We start from the raw sequence: 24,019 nt of genomic DNA, 5'->3' as shown, positions 1-24,019 counted from the left end.
CCGCGAAGAAAGGAATTTCTCAACAATTTGGTCAAAGTGAATTGTCGGGTGAATGATTGTTATTCGGAGCTGGAACTGGAAACGAATTTATACATTCTTATCAAGCTTTCGCGGGCAGAGGAACATCGATCTTTCGAAATTGTCGTTCGGTCTTAAAAATTCGAGATACGGGTGATGAAAACTGCATCTTTGTTAATTTAACTCAGATTGAAGCCAGTCTGGATATTTAGACGTGAAAAATATATAAAAGTTCATCGTAATACCTCGGTATTTACGTTCAATATTCGAGAGATATTTGCAAGGCTAATTCGTTCGCGGTTCCACTGACTTCGGCAATTTTCTTCGTTTCATTAAATTCTGATGAATGAATCGAACATCGTTTCATCGGAATTCTAATTCATGCCGCTTTAGTCGAGTTAAAAAAGCTGCCAAATCGGATAAGCTTAGCTGGACTTTCTACCGCGTTATAACATCGCAATTTCACCATCGATCTTAGCTCTAGGATGAATAAATTTCTCTTTCAAGAAATGAAGATTGATATTCGATTGTATATATGATCATATACATATATATTTAATATTTCCATACCGTAAACACTCGGATACCGTATGCGTAGTTAATTTTCTCGTAGCAGACTCATAGTGCAAGCGTATATTCATGGGAAGCTGGAAAAGGAAAATAATTACCTGCCAAGTTCAGTAATCCGAGATAAACTGTAAAAGTGCAAACTGCGCGAGTTACTAAATACGCTCGCCGTTTCTTCGGCCCCGGAAGGCACTCAAACGTGGTGAAAATGGTAAAATTCAAACGCAAATCCGTTTGGTGGATGAAGTTTCCCGAGCCATTCGATTCCCGGAAGTCAATTCTTCTTACTGTGCAACTCGGTAAGTTCCATCCGCCAAATGTACGATTCGCCATTTACGAAACGCTATGTTCTTCAGAACACAGAAGGATACGGGCTGATATTTGAAGATTGTCATTTCGTAACTCTGGCGGAGAGATTTTATTTCCTCGGGATTTGATTTTTGCCCGAATAATCATATATGATTCAGTGTTGCTCTGACAGCCAAGGCAATTTTTCTTCCGCGTTGGATTTCTCGCTGCCTTTTTGTTTCCCTTTTACACTTACACTCTTCGCGGATTTTTCTCTCGGTTTTAATAACGCCTCTAACAAAAGCTATTACGTAATTTCGTAGGAATTTTATACCAGCCTGAACGTGCGCTGTCAGGATTATTTAAAACCATGATTATTCCAAGCTGCTAATTGCTTCAGGTAAATTAGAAAGTTTCCTCGTCATTTGAGAGCATAGACGTAATTAGCTTGAAATTTAAAATGGCTTATAATTTGGCGGAGCCCCGATGCGTTTCTTTCGTGTCTTTACTCCCCACGAAGCACACGCGTGAAGGCCAGACGTGATTGGTTTCGAAAATCATATATTACATATATCCGAGATTCAGAGCCGCGAATACCGTCTACAGTTTGGAAATTGTGAAACATTTTTTATCGTCATATCAAATAAAAAGAAGCGGGCTTCGCAAACGTCAACCCACATATCAATGTTTATTTATCGCGTTCGTTTTTCAATTCGTCGTCGTCACGTTGATAGCGAGTGCGTTATATACGTACGGCATGCAAATATAATCATTTTCAAAATTCCCGGGCGTCACTGAACCGACGGATGCACTCTGATTTACATCGTGATGATACACTTTTCACGAGATTATAACCCACTCGACAAACTAGCATCAGATTCAAGCTGCCAAATTGTCCATAATATTTCCTTGAGAGCCTCGAAATTGTGTTCGGATTCCCCATTTTACTTTCACGTAATTTCACTGCAAAAATTTGTCATCCAGGTCTCAAAAACATTAACAAATCAAACCAAAAACATCAGAGATTAATCGTTTTGAAGGTTCTACTTATAAAATAATCCTTCCTCAAACCGTTCATATCTCAGCTCGTGTTATTCTCATTTTCTCATATGAATTTCAATCACACAGTAAGAACATCGTATTCAACTATCGTTCACCATCCTTGATAAAAGTGATTTTATCATCCCATATGATGGTGATGTTATCATCCCAGGTGATGCCATCTTATACATTTTTTAATTTCTGTCTCTCTTTTTCTCTAACTCTAGCTAGATCTTGACAATCATCATCTCAGTTCAGCATTAAAAACGTAAAAACCCTAAAAACACATCCTTCAAGAAATCCTCACGATTCTTAGACACACGACGTCGTTCCTCATCCTCCTCCCAATACATACATCAAAACTGCTCTAAACTCGTCTTATCGTTTCAGGCATGGAAGCTGGGGATGCACGGTGGTGACTACGCCTGGATTCTGCCAGGGGATGCCGTCGACCTTTCCGGAGTCACAGGAGAGTGGTGGCACACAAGACCCGAGGACTGTTCGTCCTCTGAGCTGGCCTCGACCCTGGACGGCCTCGTCATCGTCAAAAGTCACACAGTGGTCTTGGGTCCGCACAAGAGTGACGCCGGCTGGGTAAGGGAGTTAATTTATTTCCGGGTCATCTCCCGGGACCGGAAATAGGGGATGTCGAAACCCCGGAAAGGTCTACGGACGGGTTATCAGCCTCTTCGGAGTGTAATTGGCGCGGAATTTAAGCTGAGTGAGAAGAGTAAAAAGGCGATCTGTAATTGCCTGAGCGATGGGGAGCCGCAGCTGCTGGATGAACCCACCCCCAACCCCCACCCACGGCTAATTGATGAACTGACAGCGAACCCGGTTGGGTTCATTTTTTCTAGCGCACCGTTCTGCGGTGCTTTATTATTGAGGGATGGGGGGGGGGGGGGGGGAGCGTCATTAATTCTTACACCTTGCAGCGGCCGGTAACATGGACTGCCTGATTACCGACCTTCGAACCTTACACTGCTCGGAGTTAATCTCGAACACTGACTCCTAATTCGACTTGTCGTTGATCCTTGATGAGTGGAGGGTCCTGCGGACTGAAAACCGAGTCTCGAATTTAATCGGATAAAATCTGAAGCTCCTAGCAAATGGCTTCTCAAGAATTTATCACGTTCAGACGATGGTGAGGTGGCAAAATTCTCCGGGCATATCCTGGGTTTCTGGGTTTCTCGGTTGTTTATATTCAGGAGTGGACGAGTTGTGTTGCGTCTAAGATTACGGGCTGCAACGTTGGTGAATTTTTTTGTTTTTCTTTTTTCTTTTCAAACAATAAATTATTCTCTACTGTCCTTTACCCTCTGCAGCCTGTGTCTGCTTTAGTGAAATTCATCAGCAGCGATTGTACGGAAACTTTCAACGAGAACACGATCAATGACAAATTAGCATGGTGACTGCTCGCCCAGGATTACCCTCTAATTTTAATTATTTAATCAATTTAAACAAACCGTTGCCTCCGACTACCGTATGTTTGTTAAAAATTTGTTAATGTACACAGGTAGGCGGAACAAAAGTAGCCTGAAACCCATACTCTAGAGCTGAATTTATTCACCGATACGTCATACCACTGACTAATGAAAACTCGATTCCATTGTGGCTGCGGTGAAAATACAATTTGCACGTTTTAACTTCAGGTACAAATTCGGGCGTGTATTGTGGTTTTCTCACTCGGGAAATCGTATTGGAAATAAGGTCCTGGGATTACGCAGTCGGTTGCCTTTACACGATAATCCATCGAAAATTAATACTGAATAAGTATTACGCACGAGCAGCCCTGCAACTTTAACATAAAAATTTTCACACCGTGTGAAAGAAAATCAAAGTGAGCTGTGTTAAAATCTAATTGTAACACCCTGTATGTAAATGTAAATGTAACGTTGGATAATCGCGATCGGAATTTCTGATCTTCGGGAAAATTCTCGATGTTAAATTTAGCAAATTTTATCGCGAGATTAAACGATGGGAACAATTATCTCGTGCAGATTAATAATAGTAAGACAGTTGTTATTACTGCTTGCAGGGGCAGGTGGTTAATTGTTACACTAACTGCCGCGAACAATCCGCCTAAATCTGTTTAACCAGAGCCTTTATAAGTGCCTAGATGTATGAGAGATAGCTTTATTGGAAGCGATGATCCTTGGAATTAAACAATCACCCCATGGAATCGACTATAGTTAATGAATTGGGTATTGCGCAAGGGTTACAGGTACGACTGTGCATTCGACTGCATGTTTGACGAATAACGATTCATGCATATGTATAATCAGTGATAACTGCAGATAATGTATCGCGAATTAATACGTCGTACGCTTCCATAGTACAAAGCAATTCCAAACTCAGTAATTATTCAATCAGCATAAAACCGGCGTGCAGCATCAGAGCGCGAATTACGAGTGCGAAACAAGCAAATGCGCGTATTTCATCTCTCGCTCTGCAGCTACAAATTAAAACTGTGCAGTTACCTTTTCGTCACGCACTGTCAGCAATATTTATAATGATCTGGCAAAGAAAAACAACAAGTTCTGCGTTTTTTTCCAGGGTCGGTGCTAAAAAATAAACGACGCATCTCCACCCGACATATGCCAATATGTAGAGGTACACGTTTTCACTCCGGTCCCTGTATTTCGCGGAAATTTATTGTTGGTAGTTGCTGGTATAATGGCGGCTGGTTCTATTCCGTTTTCCCTCATATTCCACTATGCCGATCGTTATCGCGATTTGACTGTAAAATCGAATCACGTGATCACTTCTATTCAGGGATACCGTTTTTTAAACCGGTCTTGGATGTGTTCCTAAAAAAATCCGTTCCGAGTTACAATTCAAATCAACGACTGACCGAATGCGAAATCGCAAATCCTTTGCAACTTGCAACTCAGGGCTTGGAGTGTTCGGGATGTACGATTAAAGCCGATCTTGCCAGCAGCTTGCCTGGCTGAGATCCACGCTCGCTTTTTATACATTCTCCTCGCCCTTTTCCTTTTCCTTTTCCTTCTCCTCTTCCTCGACCTCGAATAATAAATCTCGCCAAGATCCTCCTCTCCGCACTCACTTCATTCCATTCAACTGGATACCAGCTGTATCGAAAACCAATGCTACCGCCGAAGCGTTCTCCGGGTTCTTAACGAGATTCGACCTAAGCTCCTGACGGACTTTCGACGTCTTTGAACTCCGACGTGCAGGGTGAGTTTTCCACACCCTCTGCAATCCCGCTTTCGTTCATGATTCATTCCAATCTCTTTCACTCTTTTCCTCCCGGAATAGTGTGGCCCGAAGGATCTCACGAGAGAGCTACAGGTTATCCGGAAACCGTGAAATGAACTTTTGCAAGTGTTCGTTGAGTTCAACGACGCAACTTGACAATATTAAACTTTCGTTTTTTTTTACTCGACTCGATTCACATTTGCCTTAAAATGAATCGATCTAAATGCTAGTCTCATGTTAAGACGAAAGTCTGAAAGTCTGCAAACTTATTTCCAAGAAACTTTATTTCGCCCAAGCATGAATTTGCAAAATCGATTGAAACGCGCTCGGAAATTCGTTTCATTAACTGCGCAGCCGACAAGAGCCTTGAGAGTTTAACAGACCGTTGTCTGCTCCAACTCGGTTATATCGTTGCCTGTACGGTAATTTGAGATATTGCACGAGTGTGGAATACACGTGGACTCGGACGTTACGCTAAACGAATGGTGCAGCTCGTTGCGGTAGCCCCCGATTCCAACTTCGCGTGTTCCAGATAGATACCTTGAAAAGGCGATATATTATTCTCTCCTATCGTCGAAGGTATAATGACTGTGTACGCCGCGTCTGCGCGTATAGACGCAGACCCAAACGCTTGGCAAAGATGGAAAAGCCCGACCGATACTCGGTTAAAGTAAATTGCAGCACCTGATTTGATTCGAAGGAGCCAAACGGGGAAAAATGCTCCCCAATTTGTAAGATAATTGAGCAGCCTCCACAGTCGTCTCATTTTCGCTTCATTCCATTGATTAGAAATCAGAGACGTAATCGTACCGGGGAAACGTGGCAGCAAATCGACTGACGAAATTTGTACTGATATGCGGAATTATACGCCCTTCTGAAATATTGATGAAATCCTAAAATTGGCGTATTTTTTTTTTCAACAATTACGCAGGGTGAGCATGAAGGACAAAAACTTTTCCGGACATCGCAGTGATCTTGTTCCAAATTCAGGTTTGTCTTTGCATTACATGACAAGCTCCTGGAACGTATCGTATTTTGACACGTCGCGTCGTAGGTATAGTTGCAGGATCACTTCCTGCAAGCGTTAAGCATGTTTCAATGTTTCTCAGTGTAATAAAGCTTCCCTTGTGTTATATGGCTTTCAGACAACAGCTGAGTTCACCACAGAGCTGGCAACCAGAGGCGTGACCTTATCAAGGTACGCCGCGCAGACCTTCGACGCAGTTTGGGCCATGGCCCTCGCCTTGTCCAATGCCGAGAATTACCTTAATCACAGGAACATCAGTATGGCCGAGTACACGCACGGCAGACGAGACCTCGCGGACCACATTTTGCGCCAGCTCAGCCAGCTTGAATTTATGGGCGTTTCGGTGAGTGGAATAGTGTATTATTCTGCACCAAGGAAGCAAACTTGGTCTTTCGAAGCCTAGCGTGAGAGTTGAAGACGAATGTTCAAAATACGCGACGCGTAGAAATTGAACTGTATCTCCATGGTGCACACAATATTTCATGTAACAAAAGCATTTCGCGTCTCATATGGGTTTTCAACTGCAAAAGTGTCCGCCAAAAAACAGGAAATAGTGGTCCAACAAGTCGCCAAAATGGCACTCATAAGCAAGGCAGACAATCTGATTTGTAGCAATCAGGGTTCAATCGAGCTCCATCTAATTGGCGCTTTGTAAAACTTTTCCTGCATCAGCGCCATCTTAATTTCCCTCTACTTTACGGACACTTTCTATGCACGGAGTTAGTCCTCCTTACCTCTACCCTCCGTACATGTTTCGAAGATTGAGCCTGTTTCAGCGGTCAGCCGGCAATGGCGCTGCGGACTAAATCAGCATTGCCAACCTAATCGACTCGGCCGAAAAATTAGGCGTCCGGGAATCACTGCCTCCGTGTTTACATCCACGCTTGTTTCTGCAATGAAGTTACAGGGTTTGTCAGCTTTGCCCGCCACTCACATAGTCTTAGCGAAGAAAATTGGCACTTAAGCAACCCTTTTCAGGTCGATCGTCTCGTCCCCTTTATTTCTCCGGCTTTTACTCACCAGGGCAAAAAAATCTCAAGTTTAATTTTACCCTGCGTATTGAAGTAGATAATTAGTTGTGAGAGACAGCGAACGAAATTCTCTTCGAAATGTTTTGTGGAGATGTTTTGAAGAGGTGGAAGAAAAGAGGTGATCAAAAACTGGAAATTAATTTCCGTAAAACATTCGGCCGTCGGTATTATTGAAAATATATTTTTGCAAGTTTTTCTGACTGCTTATATAAATCCCTGATGCGGATGCCTTTAGAAAGTAGAAAAATTTAGAAAAATTAAATCTGTTGTTTTAATTGTTTCGTTATTGCAGCGGAACTCCGAAACACCCAAAAACTGATTTCATTGAACTTCAGTCGTAATGTTTTAATTTCATCATGCATGCCTGAAAATAAAATTCCTGAAAAGCTTCGCACGAATGAAATTTTCGTATAGAAATGAAATGAAATACGATTCGGACTAAAAGGTCGGGTAATGTATATAGGTACGTGTCTGAAAGTCGAGTTCAATTATTCGTTCATCGTTTTGCACAGGTGTATAACTTATAGATCTGAACGTAAGCTGGGATTTCGCCCAAATGTTACGATATTCATGCTATTTCGGAAGATGGATAAAATCATATATATATATACATTTTCTTCATTTTTTGCCGAAGGAAAGAGGAGAAATTTGAGGGATCAGATAGGAACGTCAGGACTGTACAAATCACAGCACTCCGGAGCATCAATATCATTTAACATTGACGAAAAAGCAATCACATTAACGCTATCCAAAGAGGGGAATGTGGTAAGAGGAAGGTAAAACATTTCGCGGCCGTTTTAGCTCGCCTAATGCCTTGAAAGTGTTTGGTAGGTATCCGTCACACTTAGGAACGGTCCAGAGGTCTGACAATGTCACGTTTATGCTGATAGATGCGAAACCGCGCAGAAACGAGAGGGTTCAAGACAAGATGACTGTGTGGAATCGGCGGAAGGTTGGGACGAGGATGCGGCGAAGGGAAATATGAAGGGTGAAACACGAGGAACGAGGTCAACTCCGGAAGGACGAGGACAACAAGACAACCCTCCGCAGATTTGGCACAAAACGACAAAAATTTTCACCCCAATTCGGGATGGATAACCCAACCGTCTGAATGGAAAGTTGGGATTGTGATTAATTGGGCTAATGGCAGTGAACACTAATGAAACAATTTATCTCGACAATATGTAATGTAAATGAATCTGGGCAGAAGCTATAATCAAATGTCAGCAATTTGAGAGAAGTTTCTATGATTAGCAGGTTCTGAATGATTAGAGGTCAATGTTATAGATCCGAGTCTATAATGTTTCTGGGTTTATTCTACTCGATGGCCGGATGTCCATGGATTATTTGATAAGAATTGAAGAAATTTTGTATTATCAGAGGTACTGAGGTTTCAACGGAGAATATGCAGTTGTCGACGAACATATGTTGTAATTAACGCACGTACACAAATCTATTTTTATCCAATCTGGATATTATCTACAATTATTGGTTAAAAAAAAAAAAAAAAAATTCGTGCTGATTTCTGGAAATCTATAAAGTGAACGAAATAGAATCGAAAACTTTCAGATAGGATGAAACACAGCAGATCTTGATCATTTTGAACCCTACAATGATTAAAGCTTTTCTCAAACTGTTAACGTCTTAGCTTGCGTCATTCCGATTTGCTCCTATCCATTCCTATCACGAAGTAGGGATGCTTTTTGATTAGTGTTCACTACATCATCGAGGGAAATAACATCACTTCATATATTTAAACGATTTTCCCTCTGGTTCTAACTTTTCATTCGGACGGTCAGGTCGATTGATAATCCTTAACTCCAGGAGTGAATCGCAGGCCAAAATTTGACCACAACGTATGACACGCGAATCGAAGATCCTGACCTAACGCCGGAAAGTGGAAGGAAGAGAGCTTTTGTTTGCCGAGGAAAACTCCGGATGGATATAGTCCGGGGAATCGGAGGAAAAAGATTTACCTTTGAGCCAGGGCGCAAACTTGTTGATTGACGCCCCCTGACGTCCAAAGAGCTTGTTGTCGTTAGCCCCCGAAACAAGCCGGAAATAAGCGTGAATATCAGGATTGTTTGGAAAGGTTTCCTTCGTAAACTGACCGCGGCTTTTACGCCAGTTAGACCAGTTGCAGCGCTATTATCGAGCCGGCTAGGCTTGCCCGGTATAACAATAAGAACCCAGTAAATGCGAAATCGTGCAAACAATTCCAAGAGCCTATAAAGCGAGGATCATCCACCGCGAACCCTTGGGATCATTTTTTGCGCCATTTTCTTTCATCCATGTTCTAATGCACGGCTCTCATTGCATGAACAGTTTTTTGAACAGGGGTTGCAGATCAGCGATGAAATAGCAGCCGTTCAATTTACTGGAATAACGGCAGATCAGAAGCAAACTAAGTAGCTCGTCTCAGAAACGTAATGGGCTCATTCATGCCCAGCCAAAAACCTTGTCCCATAGACTACCGAGGTTGAATCTTCCCTCCTTGGTTCAGGGTCATACCGTTGGGGTTAATCATGCGTGAATAATTTGCCAAGATTAAGCTGAAAACCGAATTTCAGAAACAGCTGAGCTGTTGCTGGTGGTGCTTTCGCTTGATTCTGAAACTGAAGCGGTCTTCTTATCGATTTAGAGCATATCAAGACATCGAAATGTTTCTTCTTCTGTTTCAGGGTCCTGTGTCGTTTAAAGGTGCGGATCGAATCGGCATCTCGGCGTTTTATCAAATGCACGGTAAGCCTTTTTAATTAATCTCTTCAATGTCTTGGTTTTATTGGATTTAATCGTCGTGATCGTTTGAAGCTGTTTCACGCAATTGGTGAAAATCGGCTAGAAATACTTCGCTAATAAATTCCCAACCTCCACATATTTTCACGACAGTTACTCGCTCACGAACAATTGTAACGCGGTAATTCTGCACGTTTGACAGTAGGACAATAGTCCTGCATTTTGGAAACGTTCATCACGCGCGATGAGCTGCACACTGATAATTCAGCCATGCCGCAGACCAGCCAGAATGAAAGCAATTGAGGGGCACACGCAATGCATTGTGGTTGACCGTGCATGCGGGATGCAATGCAGCTGCGGTGATGTGACGCCCTCGAAATTCTGTACCGCCATTACTATTGTTACGTCATCATTGTTTCGAGTAAATGAAATGACAGTTCCGACTTCAGCCCTTTGATTGTTCCATTCGAATTTTCTACTTCCAAAATCTTTATCCAATCCGAGTCATCTCTTCATCTCTTTATTTTCATCTCGAATTTTCTGCCCATAAACAATTGCGATTGCACAATGATTTCATGAGAACTTTTATCGTGGCAAAATTTTTCAACGCTGATCACGAACTGTTTTCATCTGTGGAACATATCTCTTATTCAAATTGGGATACCTGCGGTTCGCTATTCACTCGATGAATGAAGCTTTCAAATTTCGCAATGGATTCACAGCTGGTTTTACTATTTCAGAATTGGCGCAGATTCGTACGATGCCAAAGCTTCACTCTCATAATACATTTGCAATTAATTAGTCGCCGTCGTCGTCGTCTAACCCCAAACATGATTCCCCGGAGAGCAACTCGGCTTGTGCGACCGCCATTTCCCGGCAATCTATGAGGGTGCATTAACACACCGTAGAAAACTATTTAAATTAGTTTTCCCCGTGCATTCTATATCGTTGAAATAATTTCTCCGGCTGTAATAGAGGATGCAAGTAATTAGCGCGCACTCGTACCTCCATGTGAAAACAAATTAATGACATTGCTCACCGCGTACGTCAGCCTTGTTACATTAAAGAATTTTTTCAGGGTGGTATTGATGCCTGATTAAACAAAACAAAACTGATTTACTGCCTGAAAATTATTTTAACCCTTAGACGATATTTTTCATTTTCACTCTCTTTTCAACTTTGAAGCGAATGTTTGATTAAACGAAAAGAAATTTATCGGAAAAAAGTCGATCAAACCTGAATCCGTGGATGCCAATTCCCAAATGACTTACCCGACTTTGAGCAGGAATGAAAAAACAACCCTTTACACGTATATTCCTATACCCGTCAAAATAAATCTGATTCAAAAATACTGCCATGCTGATAATAATCCTGCAGAGTGACTTTGATTAAACACGAGCACTGTATTTTCGATTAATTTCAAATGGAGTATATTGCAGACTTGAATTTGGTCTTATGAAACTTCCTATTATTATGCATATTTCCGCGGTGATTAGATCGGAAATTTCTTATATTTAGATTTTGGTATTCTCTCAAACAAAGCGATGCTGCATGAGTTGAAATTAATTATTCTCGTGGAGCAGCTTGCACAGGTGAGCTAATTTCAGAAAATGCCAACGAATCAGCTTAAACGAGGTAAACTTCACATGCTTGTGAACTTTGTATAATCATTTTAAGATATCGGCAAACTCGCAGTTCCCACGAAAAACTATATCGCAACTGAGACAGTCGCAGAAACGAGTAACGAAAACTCATAAAGCGATGGGCAAACTTGAGCTCGCTGTAATACTCGGCTAACTTCATGCTACAGCCAATGATTCATTTTTATGAACACAAATTAATTCAGTGAGTAGAACGAGAGTATAATTTTCGATGAGAAGAAAGGAAACACCGATGTGGAATTATTGAAAATTGAATAACAACAACGAGAGTTAAGGCTTGCGAATGTCAAATGAGTATTTAAAAATAATACAAGCCAAACGAAAGAGTCCGTGGTTACTAGATCAAAAGAATTGGCAATCTAAGCCCTCTTAAATATCCATTTCGATGAATATCATTATTTCCCTCGCTCCCTACGCATCTGAGGTTCGAGGCTTGATTTTTTCCATTCTCTCTTTTTTCTTATTCTTCCAAGATAAAAAAGGCTGAGGCGGAAGAAAATGCGATGTGAACTGTGAGCTGGCTTAGCACTGATGTATTTATCGTTTGACATGATAAAAACCTAAAAATCCTCCGGTTTATCGAATTTCAAAGACTTCTCAATGATTCTGGAACGGTTATAAACACACAGGCGGTCTGAGCTTGGAACACGTCGATTGCCTTGCTTTAGCCCCGTTAAACGTCAAACACTCGCCCAACTTGACTTCTGCAAATTACAATCCTTGATCAGCAGCTCATCGACTGAATTTTCTCACTCTCATTGTTAGTGCAATCGCAGCTCAGTTCGAATTGTTGTCACAAACCACGTCTCGTATTGGTAGTGAAATCAAGGCGAACTCGGATCGAATATCACACTGAGAGTTACTGCTTACTCGAGTTTTGACTTGGACCAACTAATTCCAACTTTCACTAGCTCGAGTTCAACTTCCCTCAACCCCCGTTGACAATTGTTCTATGGGAACATTCGAACGACGGCAACTCGCCGACAATTTGATGAATAGATCACCGACGGAGAGTTTCAAAGACGTCGTTTCCACGGAAAGAATTCGGTTCGATAGACTGACAGAGTGATTAGCAATCGCGCTGATTATTCACCACAAAAACGAGGTTCGGAACCGAAGACTTTCTTCTCTGTTATTGGCACTTGCGCGGTGATTTGGAATTGGTGAAATGAATTTCTGGTCCGTAACTGTATCTCTTCATTCATACTGAGTTTCTTTAAAGTCATTGACGGATGCGGCCGATGTCTATATACATATAATAATACTATACAGAAATCAAGGATTGAGTGAAGTAAAAAATTTCGCAAATTTTTCTGCACCGGAAAAGAGACGAGAAAAATATTATTTTATTCTACACGTAGTGAAAATAGGTTTTATATAACCATCATTAAATATTTTAGAATGCAGATACCGAAAATTCTTTCACGAGAAATTATACTCCGCAGTCGGAAGTGCACCGAAGTGCTAATAAAAGCCTTGACAACGGAGCTACGGTAATAAACGCATCGTAAACCAAGGATGGGTCGGTTTAATTTTGCAATATAATGCATGCACTTTGCGTACCTGTAAAACGTGGTGAATTCGAAGTAAAAATTAGTAAATTTACACAGCGGGTGAAAATCGGATTTAAAAATTCTGACTAACAGCTTCAAGTTTAATTATTATGTAACATAGATGCTCAACGAAACTTTGTTGTGACTTACGAATACCTAACACCTTTGAACAGCGACTCAATTATTCTCCATGAAGAATTCACGCTAATCTGTGATGAAAATACGAGGCGAAAACTCAATAAGAACTTTCTACTTTTGAGAAGCAATCTATCCCGTCGGTTCTCCATATAATTAAGGCAAATTGCTATGCTCTCAGAACTTGATGAAGCGACTTCGAGCAGAGAGCAGGCATCACTTTGATCCACTGTGTCTTTGGACTCGTCGAACATTTTTTTATGCCGTGTTCTCGAGCTTTACGCTTCGTTTACAATCGTTACCGTCGCGTAAGAACTTCCGGTGTCTCAGTTCACCGGATCTGAAACCCACGCCGAACGCAACTTGCTATGTATTATCTTGAAGTTTGAATTGAGAATTACTTTTCCTATGTTTCTTTTTTGAGTTAGTTTTTAGTCTTGTTTTTAATGATCTGTATGTTGTTTCATGTAATTTCTGGCTAACAGTAAATCTTCGTGAGTCCCATATTTTACCAGGGCACGAATAAACTTAAACTTAAACTCAAAGTCAACAAGCGTGACTTTCGCTGACGCAGATGATGCTGTATAAACTCTTCATTTCGTCTCCGATACTTTGAGCTCTGTGATGTTTGCTAGAAATAAACGTCCGATTACCTTCGCGGCAAATTTTGTTGCGCGGGAATTGGATTACGGTATTATTATTCCGTAATTAGTCGACCGGCGGCAGAATTAGAAGCGAAATTTGTAAAGCCATCAATAACGAGAAGCTTCTTTTAACTCTAGCTTTTGATTATACGCTCGTACGAATATACCTTCTGCTTCTAATTTGCCTCCAAAATTCAATCTCGCCCTCCCAGCCTACGGCAAGTTAAATAATTTACGATCATACGCCCGCCATCATTTATGGCTAAGTATTCACGAAACCGAACTTGGGATGTAGACGATGATGGTCTGGCTAACAGCAGAGCAAAACCAATACCTTTGACCTTTTCTGCAAGCACGTTCATTCTATAGTTGTTAATTGAGTTCCTCAACGTGTCAACCTTCCCTTTGAAACGTTTAATTAACACCGAACAGCGGGGTATAACAGCATCGAGACTCGCGCTGGAAATCACGAGGACAATATTGACTATATTTTATGGTCACAGAGCCACACGCACCCCGATAAATTCAAGCCAAAAATAAGAAAACAAGTAAGCATATCTTGGTCAAAATCGGGAGTTGGGCTTGGATTCATGAAGCGTAAAAAGATTACGTCGAGCGATGAAATGATGAAATCATCGGGTGCATTCGTCTGGATCAGCGATCTAATGATAATCGGCAATTCGTTCGAGCCCGAATTTCGCTCAAGGAAAATAGATTGCACCTGAGGATTGTTAACGCTTCGATTGATCGGCGTCATTCAACGAGATTAATTCCGGCGTCTGGTTATACGTGCAAAGGCTTGATCAGATATGGCGAACAGAATTCGTCGCGACCCTTGAACGCGTTGCACTAATGCCGGCATCACGAGACACTGACCGAATTAGTCTTTTCACCACGGTGTAAAAAATTGAAGGAAAAATGCTTAGCCAAAGTGGCGGCGAGAGAGAGAGAGACAGAGAGAGAGAGAAGAATAGGACGCAAAGTTCCTCAGGGCAATTACGACGGTGACACCTGACGTACCTACGAGATTTTGCGAAGGGATTGACTGAATTTATGGCCGTCGAGGCGAAGCCTCCGTCGAAAATAGGCCTCGGAAAGACTTCGAAATTCACCGCCTGTCGCCGGGAATTGTTGGCCTGCCCCATCTGGGACTCTTCTTGCATACGCAATAACGTCGCAGGAATAGTTGTCGGCGAAAATTTTGCAGGAGTTAGGAGAAGGAGAAACATATATCCTGTAAAACGACACATTGTTATCGGGGATACGCAATTCATTTTGCAAAATTTCAAACGGACAGTTTGTTGTTTGTTTTTTTCTGTTTTTTGTCTCCCGCTCTTACGACGCATCCTTCGGGATCAGGACTGCTCCGCAATTTACTTTGCACTTTCCAATTATGTTTCGGTGTTTAGTATTATTACGCATTTCAACCCCCTGAAGGAATCCGGAAACTTTGTACCGTCGTTTTGAGAGGACATTATCCTTGTATGTAGGATGGAATTCTCCGGATTACCGAGCCCTTCGACCTCTCTGCAAGCGGAGTTTTTAGTCTGATGATTTTCATCCTATTTTATCGCATTCGTCATTATCAACTCGATCAACTTTTCCGACGAAATTACCACCCTTGTTTCCGTAAATTGCACCCCGTTTAAGCGTTGGACAATTTTAACACTCTTCTCGTTCTTAATTCTGTCTGATCCGGTCCGTTTTCTTATTTTCTTCATTTTTTTCCTCCTTTTTAACTTTCGGTTTCAGAGAAAAAAGGAAGTTATTGCAATCACACGAAAAATGAAAAATTTACTTTTCACTAGATCTCCATGTTTTGATGTATAGAGAATTAGTTTTAATCGTTTTCAGTTAGTCGTCTGTGTGTACGTGTATATGTATGGTTGCATCGACGTGGTTTTTTTCAAAATTAGAACTGTTTAGATTCCAGCTTTGATCGATTCGGTGCTTTTTCAAATATTTAAATAACAAAATTCTAAAAAAACAAATATAACTGACGATATCTTGAGAATGGATCAATAGATTTTGATGAAAATTGGTACCGTGAGGTTTTTGGAATTACCAATCACATATCTAAGGCCAGATTTGCAAAATTCAAATTTGACGTATAAGCTGAAAAAACTAAAAAACATTTGGATTTTTATGAAAATTGGAACTTGATGGTTTGTTGGGTGGCCGATGACGAATTTGAAGTCAGATTATGAAATCGAAAAAAGCGAACCGATATGGTGGAAAAAATTTAAAAACATTCTGATTTCGGTAGAGTGGAGGTCCTTGGCTCACCGATAACGAATCCACGATCAGACTTCCAAGACTTGTAATGGCGGATCCATGACAGTGGTTCGAAGTAAAAAACAAGTCGTCATATTTTCGTGTAATATGGTATCCAAGGGCTTGAAAATCCTTAATTACGAACCTGAATTTGTAGTTCGAAATCCGTATTGGATATTGTTCTTTTTTTTTCTTCTCTATAAACTTGAGACCTGCAGTGTGAGAACAGCAAGTTCGAGGACTGGTTCATGGCCAGTCTAAAGCCGTTTGTTAGTTCGGTAAGTATCATTTTTTATGAAGAAGATGACGAGGTTCTAAAAATTCTATCTCTACAACGACACTGCCAATCATTCGACTTAAGTTTGCCTCGTGGCGAAGGAGTTCGGAAGTTAAACAGTAAACGATCAATATTTTAAGTCCTGATCGGGGATCTAGAAGAACAAACGACGCCTTCTCGTTTACCAAAAGCGATCCAACTTTCGAATGACCTTCTCTGCTGCCCGCCGATCGGTTTTAAGTACTTCGAAAAGTTGTCGAAGCTGCGCAGACGAGCGAAAGTAAAACACATTATGAAAGTCTATCCGTCATATATGTATGTACGATCGAATCCTGTAACACAAATTCCCGCTGAAAATTCGTTTCGCACCTTGAAGTCGAGATCGAAATTCGTAGCTCTGAACATTTTGCACAGTCCTTAAAAATAAGTGTCTAAACCAACATGGCTCATGAATTATAAAAGACGAAAAACTTTTTGGCTCTAAAAAAAAGGACACGGATAATCAAAAACGAACTCCAGGGTAGTCCGTGGATTACGAGAACATGTACCTACACGTAATGAAAGGATCACTGTATCGTAAATTGAAAAGAGCCTGGTGTAAGCGGCTTAGAATATAACCGTCGGCTATGTGAAAATCTTGAGGAAGCCTTTCCGAGGAGAAGATAAGAGACTAATTGTGAGTAGACAGACAGAACTATAGTGGGATATGCGGCAGCTGAAACGGTGGTTAAATTAGAACGTTCAATTTCTTTCAAAGGATAACCCTGCAAGCCTTTTCTCTCACCATCCGTCTTTACTTTCTTTTGTACACAAAAACGGCCGGCAACTGATGGGTACGAAATATCGGGTATTTTTTAAACTTTTGGGGAATTGTGTCTAACGAACCGAAATAAAAAAGACAAATAAAACACTCTCCGGATATTTCAGGACAAGGACGATGATTAAAGGAGGCTAAATTCAGCGCTTTATGATATTCTATAATGATGGCAAACCGAATTCGTACGGGGAGGCGGTTAATTAAACTTCATCCCTGAGCACAGAAACTCGTCGTGTTTGTGTTTAGATTAATTTCTCTCTCTTTATCTTTCTATCTCTCTTGCTTACTCACTCACTCACTTTCTATCTCGCTTGCATTGTTTTATGATTGAACAGATACAGCAAACCATGCATTGCCAAACTCTTCGGTGAAATTAATTGATGCTGGTAGGCAGGAAGAGAAATCTTGAAACTGCACGTCTCGCCGGATCCGATCAGCAGGATTCACACCTTGTCGAAAAATTCATCGATCTTCTCACTCTGCCAAGTATCGGTCTCCAATCTCCTTGATGTTTTTCCAATCCTTCGATCACTTAGAGCTCAACTTTCCATTTCTTGGAAATTCCTTGAATAAAGACATGTTAGTGAAAACGAGGAAAAATGCTATATGATGAGAAATACTTGTGACCTCGCATTTTTCATACGAGTTTCACGAAAATGATCGAAGATTGTTGAGGAAAATTCAATGCTGTAACACGGATTTCAACATAATTCATCTTGCGATAGGGAAAAAACGTTCTACGGAGTGAAGTGATAAACGAAAGCATCGCTAAAGGGGTGAATCGTCGAAGCTAGTAGGATGCTACATAATTCATAACGCTAATCAATCCATCCCTAATTAACTTATGGTTCAATGATTGTATCATCCAATATAAATAATCGAGAATAGATATCTTTATAAATATTTTTTGCGAAACATTCATACTACTTATGGATTGATGTATCTGACAGTAGACATTAAACCGATTTTAAGGCGGTTGGCAATGAAGCATCGATACCTAAGCGTTTTTTTTTTTGTTCTCTTTTTCAATTCCATTACAGATTTTTCAATGGAATGAAAAGAGGGGGAAAACAATAGACACTTAAGTATGTGCTTGTGTCGCAGACACAAAGATCTCCGAAAGATCGACGTTTGCTATCGCAAAATGTAGGATCGTTCGATTCACGTGTTTTTGAGAGGAACACGTACTTCGAGCCTTTTATATTCAATTCCTTGTCCTGAGAAAGAAGACAAGGCATTGCTAAATTACCAGACGTTATAAGCTGAATATTATATGGTGAAAAAAGGAGATGCAGAATGCGGTGAGGCGGAGGAAAATTCACGTCTGTATATATTTATTAAAGGCTAATTAGATTAAGAATCAGAGGGGTAATTTTTTTCGGGCAAACGCACCTTCACTCGGCTTGCCTCGGTTAATAACGGACGGAATTTACTGTCTATATACCTAAGCGAAAATATTGCGCGTCCGATTCGTTGTCCGCGAATAAAGGTGGAGCGAAAATGGATAATTTCATCTTCCACTGAGCTGAAAAATTACCAAATGTTCACATCGTCGACGATTTTCAAAGTCTCTGACCAATTTATGTATTGCTGATGATAACGATAACGATAACGATAATTGATCGACGTACATACGTCGAATTTGAATCGAAATAATATTGATCTCACGATTTATTTTACGCAATATTTTCAGGCCACACTTTGAGAAGAATAGCCATCTACACACCGACGAACGGAAGTTTGACGATGACTTGCGCAGGTTGTGCAACTCCGCAGTGGCCAGGTGAACATCCGCCAGCAGCTCGCAGAGTCTGCCGGTATGAAAAGAGAATGAATATGAAAAATGGGAAAGATACGGGAGCGGAGTCGAGTCGAGAGATTAATGAGGAAAGGAAGAGTAAAGGGGTGGGAAAAGAAGCGAAACGAATGCAAAAGCAAAAGCAACAAAAAAAAAACCATTGAAGATAACACAGAATATAATAAAATGGAGAAAAAAAACGGAAACAGTGTTTAATTGACATTTATTTCAATTCTTCAGTTCCACCTGCGGAATCGACTATATAAATAATTAGTCCTCTTATCTCGGTACAATTTCAGGCTGAGGGTAGTCACCGTCGCCCCTGGAGTTTTCCTCGCCGTCGCTTGCCTCGCCAGCGTCGGTGCCACCCTGGCCCTGGCCTTCCTCGCGTTCAACCTCCACTTCCGGAAGCACAAGTAAGCTCTAAACTTGCGACCTTGCACTTTTATTCGCAGTGAATAAGGTTGCGGGAAATTAAGATTTCCAAGGAGAAAAATGCACGTATAGAATTGGTGGAAAAAGTGCAAGATCCAAGTGACATTTTTTTTTTTTTTATGCCTCTTTGTAATTGGAATCTTTCTTTTTCCATAATTAGAATTTCGAACAACCTTAATTTGGTTCTTGTTTTCTTTTTCCTTAATCTTATTCCCACTGTTTAATGATAAATTACGTGGAAACAGAAGCATAAAACTGTCAAGTCCGAAGCTGAATAACATCGCTGCCGTTGGTTGCGCCCTCGTCTACGGAGCTGTGATCCTCTTGGGACTCGACGATGCAACTCTATCTGACAGTGACGCCTACTTTCCGATAGTTTGCACCGTAAGTCTATGTTTGCCAAATATTTTTGCATTCGATAAACTATCATTAAGGTGAGTTCGGACGGTATCTCGTAAATCGTAATAAAATCTGGATTTTTGATGGACTAAAATAAAAAATTTCAGCATGGAAATTAAGATCTTGAACTTAGATGTTACATAAGATCACCTCTGATCTAATTGATTCAATTATTTATTTACTAACAATAATAAGTAAATAAGTCTTTGACTCAAGTATTTTTCCGCATTAAATAAATATGGCAACAGCGCATGTAACAGCTGTATATTTTGTTGCCAGTGATTAGTTGAATTTCATTTCTAAGTTCACAAAACGAGTGAGAAAACAACTCAATTTCGACACAACTGATCATTTGCAAAGAAAAAAAAATATTAAATGATAATGAGAATATTTACAAAACTACACGTCAGAATACATCTTTCATCATTTTTCCGTAATCTTTTTGCGAATTGATTAACATAAATTACAGCTATTTATATTTTTATCTTTAGCAGTTGTGATTAAATTGTATGAAAAATGTGCGTTTTACACAAGATTGCGTACTGACGACATGTCAAATATCCAATTTTTAATTATCAATTATACAAAAACTACACGTCAGATTTGCTTTCAAAAAATTATTTTACATACAATTATTTGTTAGCAATTAATAGCATATCAAAAATTCGGGTTTTCATCTTTACATTGCTCTAATGTCCGAAGAACTTTAATGATTAGGAAAAATCGTTACGATGTTGCAGCTTGAAGATTATCTAAAATTGAGTCAACCGTAATATAGAGTGAAACATACTCATAATTTGAAAACTACACTTACCCGAAGTAATTCCGTCGGATTAAAGTACAGTGCTTTTTTTATTACTTAATGTTTCGTTTTCAATTTGAACCTTGTTTTACGGTCTGATTATAGATTCGACAAGTTTTTACAAGTTAGGAATTGTTTGAATGGCTGTTTCGGCAAAAGATACGTACCGTTCAAAAGACTGTGCAGATTCTATAGCTACAGGCATTATGGGGAGACTGTAGAGGCACAAAGGCGAGATCGATAAGATGATAAAATAATCCTGAGTTTTTTATCGCGTTAAATTAAAACGCAGCTGAATATTTTCATGAATATTTCCATAGCCTCTGGATTTTATTCAAACCATCGAAAAGCCAATCAAGCACTAACATTTAGTTTTACTAATTTCGTTTTTATCCTGCGCGATGCAACAGTAATTACCTACCTTTTATTATTTCCCACTTATGTTACATACATATATCGTTTAATTGGAAAGAAATAAAAACTAGCCAACGAATTGGATCTTATAGAATTTACTAATCACCAGATGATACCGCTGTTGAAATTGCAACACTATGCAATGGTACAACAATGAATCGGCAACGGTTGCCGAACAATAATTCAACTTTCACAAAGAAATATACATACATGTATATCTAAGTGTATTTATCCAGGCCAGGGTCTACCTATTGTCAGCTGGATTTTCGCTCGCTTTTGGCTCGATGTTCACCAAGACTTACAGGGTTCACAGGATATTCACAAGGAGCAGAAGTGGCGTTGTTAAGAATAAGGTAAACCAAGTTAAATCGTATTGTACACACCGGTTGAACTGTTCCGGAAACTCGAGAGGCTCGTCCCTTCGCGAAGAGGAAAAAATTTCACCCTTTTACCAGCTCTGTAACAATGTTTTTCCCCATAAAGATATTTTCTCCTCTCAGGAATTGAATTCCGCAAATGTGATTCGAAGACTAATTATTTCTACTCCAAAAAACATCAATTTTATCCCGTGTCCTTCAATCAAGTTATCAATTCTCGCCAACAAGTCTCTCAAGTTTCTTTCTACCTTTGTACCCGATGATTGGCCAACTTGTTGCGAGCCATCGAATCTGATGCTGCAAAACACGGGATTTTTCAGCTCCTCCAAGACACGCAGTTGATAAGCCTGATCTTCGTTCTCCTACTGATCGACGGACTGGTCGTGACCTTGTGGGTGACGTTGGACCCGATGCAAAGACACCTGCGAAACCTCACCCTGGACATCAGCTCCCAGGATCGAGGTGTCGTTTATCAACCCCAGGTAAGAGAAGCAGGATCGCCGAGGCGAAGGAAGCCTTCTGCGCAGGTTTCCCTAAACAATTATCCCTAATGATCCCTAATTAACCCCGGGCCATCTTACCCAGGTGGAGGTCTGCCGGTCCCAGCACACCAACGGCTGGCTCGGAGCTCTCTACGCTTACAAGGGACTTCTGCTTGTCGTCGGCGTTTACATGGCATGGGAGACGAGGTCTGTAAATTCAGTATTCAAAACAACACGGACAATGTGCGTCATGGTTACAGGAGCCGTAGGTATACTGACAGAAGTTTTGTAACGAGTTGGATAAACTGATCCTTCCGACACAGGACGCTTCGCTTTGTTCGAGAAGACAATGAACGGCGTGCTGTGCAACCACTAATTGTCACACCTTTATTGTCTCCATTTATAAAAAGACTCGTAAGAAGAGTCGAGGCCAATTATTTCTCGCTGCTTTCTCTGTTCAATACCATTTTTTATTCATGACGTGTCAAAAACTGACTCTTTGTTTTAACGATTCTCGAAGCTCAATTGCCGAAGACGTTTTCTTCGCTTCAAGGAACACCTAATGTTTCTCTTCAAAGTTACAATATTTTTTTAAAATACATTTCGACAGCTAGAAACGATTGATACGATATAAACCGCGAGGAAAAAATGTTGTGAATTCATTTGGGATGTTGTTGTAACGACCGTTCGTCCGTTTCGTCGATATTGGTATGCATCGATTCTGTAAACGTATAGAGAGGTGTCAACAATGAACGCTTCGGTTTAGTCACGGAGAAAAATTGACGGAATTCCCTACTGGGGCTCGATTGTAACTGGAAAAATTCAGTAGCTCTTAAGAAACGTTTAAACAGCTGTCCAAAATACATGCGAAGTATCAGCGAAACTGAAATTTTCGAAGACGATGAAATTTGAACTTCTGTCAGAACACGTAACGGTGCGACAACGAATCGCGGCAATTTAAACAGCTTTTAAACCGACTTTTCAGGCACGTGAAAATTCCAGCATTGAACGACTCTCAGTACATCGGGATGAGCGTTTATTCAGTGGTTATTACCTCCGTGATCGTAGTGGTTTTGGCCAATCTGATGTCCGATCGAGCAACCCTGGCCTTTGTTACGATCACGGCTTTAATTCTGGCCTCAACCACTTCAACCCTTGCGCTCCTCTTCCTGCCCCAATTGGCGAACATATTGGCCGGGGAAAGAGCGGATCCTGTCGTACAAAGCTTGGGACTAAAGATCGAGTGCAACACAAGGCGATTCGTCACGGACGACAGAAGGTGCGATTCCACTTCTACTACGAGTATATGAAGATCCCGCAGTCAAAAGCGGGATTGGAGTTTCAAGGGTTGATTTGCATTACCTCTAAGGAATAAAATCCACCCACGCAGCGAGTCTCAGAAATAAATAGACGCCATTTTTCCACAGAGAGCTGCAGTATCGAGTCGAGGTACAAAACCGTGTGTATCGCAAAGAGATGGCTCAACTGGAACTGGAGCTTGCGAGATTGGAAAAGCAGCTCGGCGAAGAGCCCCCGGGTCCCTCCCAGGCTTCTTCAAACGCCTCGATTCCTCAGAGAAACCCGAGCATAGGGGGTGGACTTCCCCTTCTGCTCCTGAGTGTTCTGCCGCCCGTAATTCCGCGGGCAAGTTGGCCTTCAGCCGACCCTTCCGGTGAGAGAGATTCACGTGTCGTTCGTGCTTACGTACTTGAAAAGGGTCCGTCATATATGCCTGCCGAGGACGAAAACGGGGGTTCATTTCTCGCGTCCCCTTCGTTTGAGTTGCACTTTCATTTTCCTCCGATTCGAATCGTTTAGCCCTTCCGAATGAACGAGTGCCTAACGCACGTTAGAACGATGAAAGCACAGCCATTATTCCACGCGATGCTCAAAGCTTGAAAGAGTTCAAGTGAAACCGATAAGATCTCGTCATTCCATTCATAAATTTCCACCTCGCCGAAAGGTTTCATAAATTTTTGTGTCAGCGGTGGAATGTCGTTTTCCTCCGCGCAGTTTTCGCAGGT

General features: G+C 41.0%; 1 protein-coding gene across 4 annotated transcripts in view; it reads left to right on the top strand.

Annotated features, from left to right (window-relative positions):
* The window catches only part of LOC124406781 (gamma-aminobutyric acid type B receptor subunit 2), a 98,753-nt gene that overhangs the window by 70,011 nt on the left and 4,723 nt on the right, over positions 1-24,019 (top strand). For all 4 annotated transcript variants that reach the window (XM_046882371.1, XM_046882370.1, XM_046882372.1 and 1 more), the window contains 11 exons: positions 2,305-2,508; positions 6,279-6,503; positions 9,873-9,933; positions 18,982-19,105; positions 19,386-19,502; positions 19,767-19,905; positions 21,373-21,489; positions 21,834-21,995; positions 22,099-22,202; positions 22,981-23,274; positions 23,423-23,667. In XM_046882371.1, coding sequence (XP_046738327.1) covers positions 2,305-2,508; positions 6,279-6,503; positions 9,873-9,933; positions 18,982-19,105; positions 19,386-19,502; positions 19,767-19,905; positions 21,373-21,489; positions 21,834-21,995; positions 22,099-22,202; positions 22,981-23,274; positions 23,423-23,667 — 1,792 coding nt within the window. The remainder of the gene's footprint in view (positions 1-2,304; positions 2,509-6,278; positions 6,504-9,872; positions 9,934-18,981; positions 19,106-19,385; positions 19,503-19,766; positions 19,906-21,372; positions 21,490-21,833; positions 21,996-22,098; positions 22,203-22,980; positions 23,275-23,422; positions 23,668-24,019) is intronic.

The sequence above is a fragment of the Diprion similis genome, chromosome 6 (genome assembly GCF_021155765.1).
Source record: "Diprion similis isolate iyDipSimi1 chromosome 6, iyDipSimi1.1, whole genome shotgun sequence".
Classification (NCBI taxonomy): Eukaryota; Metazoa; Arthropoda; class Insecta; order Hymenoptera; family Diprionidae; genus Diprion; species Diprion similis.
This window is presented reverse-complemented; position numbering and strand designations above follow the sequence as displayed.